Source organism: Prunus dulcis, chromosome 1, assembly GCF_902201215.1.
Source record: "Prunus dulcis chromosome 1, ALMONDv2, whole genome shotgun sequence".
In the NCBI taxonomy this organism is placed as follows: Eukaryota; Viridiplantae; Streptophyta; class Magnoliopsida; order Rosales; family Rosaceae; genus Prunus; species Prunus dulcis.
The window spans coordinates 2,043,951-2,047,901 of record NC_047650.1 but is presented as its reverse complement, the minus strand read 5'-3'; the positions used below and the strand labels follow the sequence as shown (position 1 = coordinate 2,047,901).

Below are 3,951 nucleotides of genomic sequence, written 5' to 3'. Positions count from 1 at the left end.
TAAAATTTTATGCCAAGTTTTCCATTTTCAAAGCGGGATAAATACTCTCAACAAATTTGCTATAAAAACTAAAATGATGAAAATTTGCTTCTCATGTTTTCTTAGCTTTGTTGAGTTAATATTACAACAGATTCTGTTTTTTTTCATATGAGAGCGCTTAACTCTCTTACAAAACAGTAGTTAGGGGAATCTTTATCTCTAACAAACTATTTAAGTGTCTACCTCAACGATTCAAATCATCTATATTTCAAGTCTTTATTCAAATATCATTATTGCAAAAAAGTTGGACAAATTAGAAATCATTAAATCATCTCGTTTCGAGGGACTACCTAAAAAATATACATTCTTTTCCTCATATTTAATTATGAACAAGAATTACTCAAGTACATGAATATATGAAATGGGTGTGTGTAAACACACTGAAACAGTATATTGAAATTATTCAAACATTGAACAATAAAACATTAACATCACATAGAGTAGACTACCATGACTCTGACCAAAAGAAACACCACCAGTTCTCAACATTACAGGCTTGGAAACCAAACTACCACGCATCACAATGCATGAGTTACCCATTTATTCTAGCAATAATAATATCTAATACCTAGTAGTGGTACTAGACACTTTGAACTTATTTGATTAACAACCCATTACATAGTAGTGGTACTAAAAGGAGAGAGACCCAGAACTCAATGGTGGGCATTAGGACCATCAATGTGGCAGCACTTGTAACTGATAAAAGTTTCCATACTACGGTGGCAATCGGGACATTTCATTGTTTCCGGGACCTTCCCAGTAGAGCCTGGAATGTCAAGGCGGCAGCAAGGACGATTTGCAACACGAATCTTCTCATGGTATGTTGTGAAGCAAAACTCAAAGCCCTTCTCTTTCACATGGTCCTTCCATTTGTCAAAGTCCTCTATGACCTTCAAGATTGAGACACCATGACCAGTGACCACCAAAGAATGCCCTTTGCTTAGCACCGCCCATCCACTTTCGTTCTTGTAAGAAAGCAACTTCTGGATTTCTTGTGAGACTGAGTCGGGCTCCTTGTGAATCTTGGTGTGAAACAAGCTTTCTATGCCAGTCCAGAAGCGCCCGAGGATGCCATGGTCGTCTTCTCCCTTGCTGCCTTTCCCCACGCAAAACAGCTCAATGTGAATCTTTGCTTCCTTGAAGATGGGGTCGTTTACAAAGGCAGTTGCTTTCTTTGTGAATTGGTTAATCCACTCATTGTCTTTGCCTCCATAGAAGAAAACGTACTTATCGTCCTTCATCTGTTCCATCAAAATAATTCAACCACAAAAGCGTGCTTTATCATTAAATGCACATCATAGATTCAAATAATATATCCACTTTGGTTTATTAGTTAAAAGTAACTTACCATGTTGGGTAGAGTCGGGTGAATCTCTTTGACTACATTGCCAACCCATTTATGTCCATGAGAATTTGAGAGTTCTTTTTCGGTTGTTTCTGTGAAAGGGAAGGCCTGAGTTCCCCAAACCCGAATCATGTGGAATGCGTTGGAATGTTCGACCTTTCCTTGTGGGTTCATCACCACCAATGTAGGCTTACCCTTGAAGTTCCACTCCTCCTTGATGAACCTGATGCCGGCAATGGTTGCAGGGTTCTGCACTGTGTACCATGGCATCTTCAGCCTCAGGGTCTCAAACTTCTTTCTCAGGTCATCGGTCCACTGCTCGACAATGGGAACCCACACAATCTTATGCTGATTGTCTTTCTTAGTGGACTCGTAAATCGGTTTGAGGATAGAAATATCATCATCGGAGATTTCAAGGCTTGAAATGAACAGTAGTATGTTCTTCTTCCTCAGGATGTCGATCTCAACCTGGTATAATAATTAGGAATGGTGTAACTAACTTGTCGTACTTCATACTAAATTAAAATCATGGCCCGCCACCACAGTTTCACTCTATAAAAGATGTTGTGTATAATTATAAAATGTCATGACTCAGAATAAGGTCAGTAGCGCAAACCGTTTGTTTAGTGGAACCATCAATCAGTGGCTGAACATTGTCCTTGGTAAAGATCAGGGCCTTGAAAACCTCCTTTACTTCAGTAGGGGTTCGAAAGGTTTTCTTGAGCTTCCGGTAAGTCTCCGCCTCCTCTGGATTATACAATAAATATTTTCTTCAGCATTTCATTAATTGCAAGGTACAACATATAGTTAATATGATTCCTACTGAAAGATCTGCCAGTAATTACACACCAATCTGTGTTCTGCAAATTTTCAGCTGTATCTTAAGCTTGTTCAGGACGAAGTGGATTTTTTGAGCATATGGGGCTAGGTCATGTTCCTTCTCCCTGAAACAAAGGCAACCATGGTCATATTATAAAGTATACTAAACATAAATGCAAATAATTATTTTTCAAAGTTATTGAGGATGAAGAACGTACACATCACTGGTAAGAATAGTGACCTTAGTTGCACAAGCAACAACAGTCACAATAGCCCAATACACATCCACTGGAATATGGTCCATTGCTGATGCCAACTCCGGCACATCTTTTGGGTCATAACTAGAAAGCTTATCGAACTGATCGAAGATCTCGATAACTTGCAATGTAGTCTTGATCAAGTTGTTAAGCTCAAGCACTGCTTGCCTTCTTTTTTGCAGGTTTGATGGCTTGAGGAGGAAAGGGACTCTCTTCAGGATTGAAATTGATTTGGCAAGTCGGTGCGATTCCTGAAGCTGGGCAAGGAGCCAGAATTCCCCATATTCCATAGCAAAAGCTGCCAGAGTCAACACTGCCTTTGCTTCCCATGAATAGCTTGACAGCTTGTTCAGTATTGCCAGGGTAGTTTTGTGGGCGACTTCCTCACTAGGAGGTTTGCAGTGCATCTGAAAAAAACCAAGTATATCATAGTGTTAATTTGCAACACAAAAAAGCGTACTAATGTATTATGTACATACATGAAAAATGTTACAAGAAATATATAAAAATCATTTATTTTTTGAAGTTACCTCGCTGGCTATTGACTTAAGTGTGCACAATGGTGTACTGAAACTGGCTTTGGGAGTGTGCTCCTCTATGTTTTCCACGTGCACTTGGGTACCCTGCAACAACCCACAAGTTTATGTAACACATTAAAATCACAACATAACTATAATAATAATCAAGAATCGACAGTTTAATAACATAACAGATCCCATACTAAGAAAATAAACGTACCTGCACAATTTTGTCAACAGTTTGGGTTGCATGCTTGAGGATGTTTTCAACAATGCCGAAAAGAGAATCGTCATCAAAGGAAGTATCAACATTTACATGATGAGTTGCATAAATTTCGTCCAAGATTTTCTTGTCAGACATGGAAAACAGGCTAAGTTCATGGTGACCAGTGACGACTGAGGCCACCTTGGTAACCACATTGTTTGCTAAGCCTAGCATGGTGATGGTTGGCTGAGGAATTTCAAAGGCTAGGGCAGGGGCTAATAATGAACAAGGAGAATTGGCTGTCGTAGCTTGCTGTGTTGGTGCAGCATACTTGCAATACGCCTGCCCTATTTATAGCCATTTTCAGTTTTTGCTGTAGTAACACGTGAATCTCGTTCTACTAACTTACTTTCCATATTATCTCCGAGTCAAATTACTCACAGAAACAGACAATATTTTTTGGGTAATATTAGGCTTATTATATTTTTATATCACATCTCTAATAGAAATAGAATCTACTAATATAATGAGATCGACTTCTATTAAAAGATGGTACATAATATGATATGAAAAATATGATAAACTTAATATTATTATTTTTTATTTTATTTTTAGGACACTGAAACAGACATTTCAGACAAAGGGCCATCATAAATATCACGGGAGCCTCGAGTAGTGGGAGCAGAGAAATGACCCTTTTTTGTCTCTTTTTTAAGAGAGAGGAGGTGGGGGGAGGTAAGGCCAGTTTTCAGTCCTTTCAGTTTTGAA

At 38.6% G+C, this 3,951-nt stretch overlaps 1 protein-coding gene across 1 annotated transcript; it reads right to left on the bottom strand.

The window, feature by feature from the left end:
* Nucleotides 1-407: 407 nt before the first annotated feature.
* On the bottom strand, nucleotides 408-3,499 carry LOC117616710 (protein SIEVE ELEMENT OCCLUSION B-like). Its single transcript, XM_034346104.1, has 7 exons — nucleotides 3,199-3,499; nucleotides 2,991-3,083; nucleotides 2,422-2,867; nucleotides 2,234-2,328; nucleotides 2,001-2,131; nucleotides 1,388-1,852; nucleotides 408-1,280 (listed from the first exon to the last, which is right to left on the bottom strand). Exons 1-7 carry the CDS (start codon nucleotides 3,415-3,417, stop codon nucleotides 693-695), a joined length of 2,037 nt encoding a protein of 678 aa, XP_034201995.1. The 5' UTR covers nucleotides 3,418-3,499; the 3' UTR covers nucleotides 408-692.
* Between the last annotated feature and the right edge of the window lie 452 nt (nucleotides 3,500-3,951).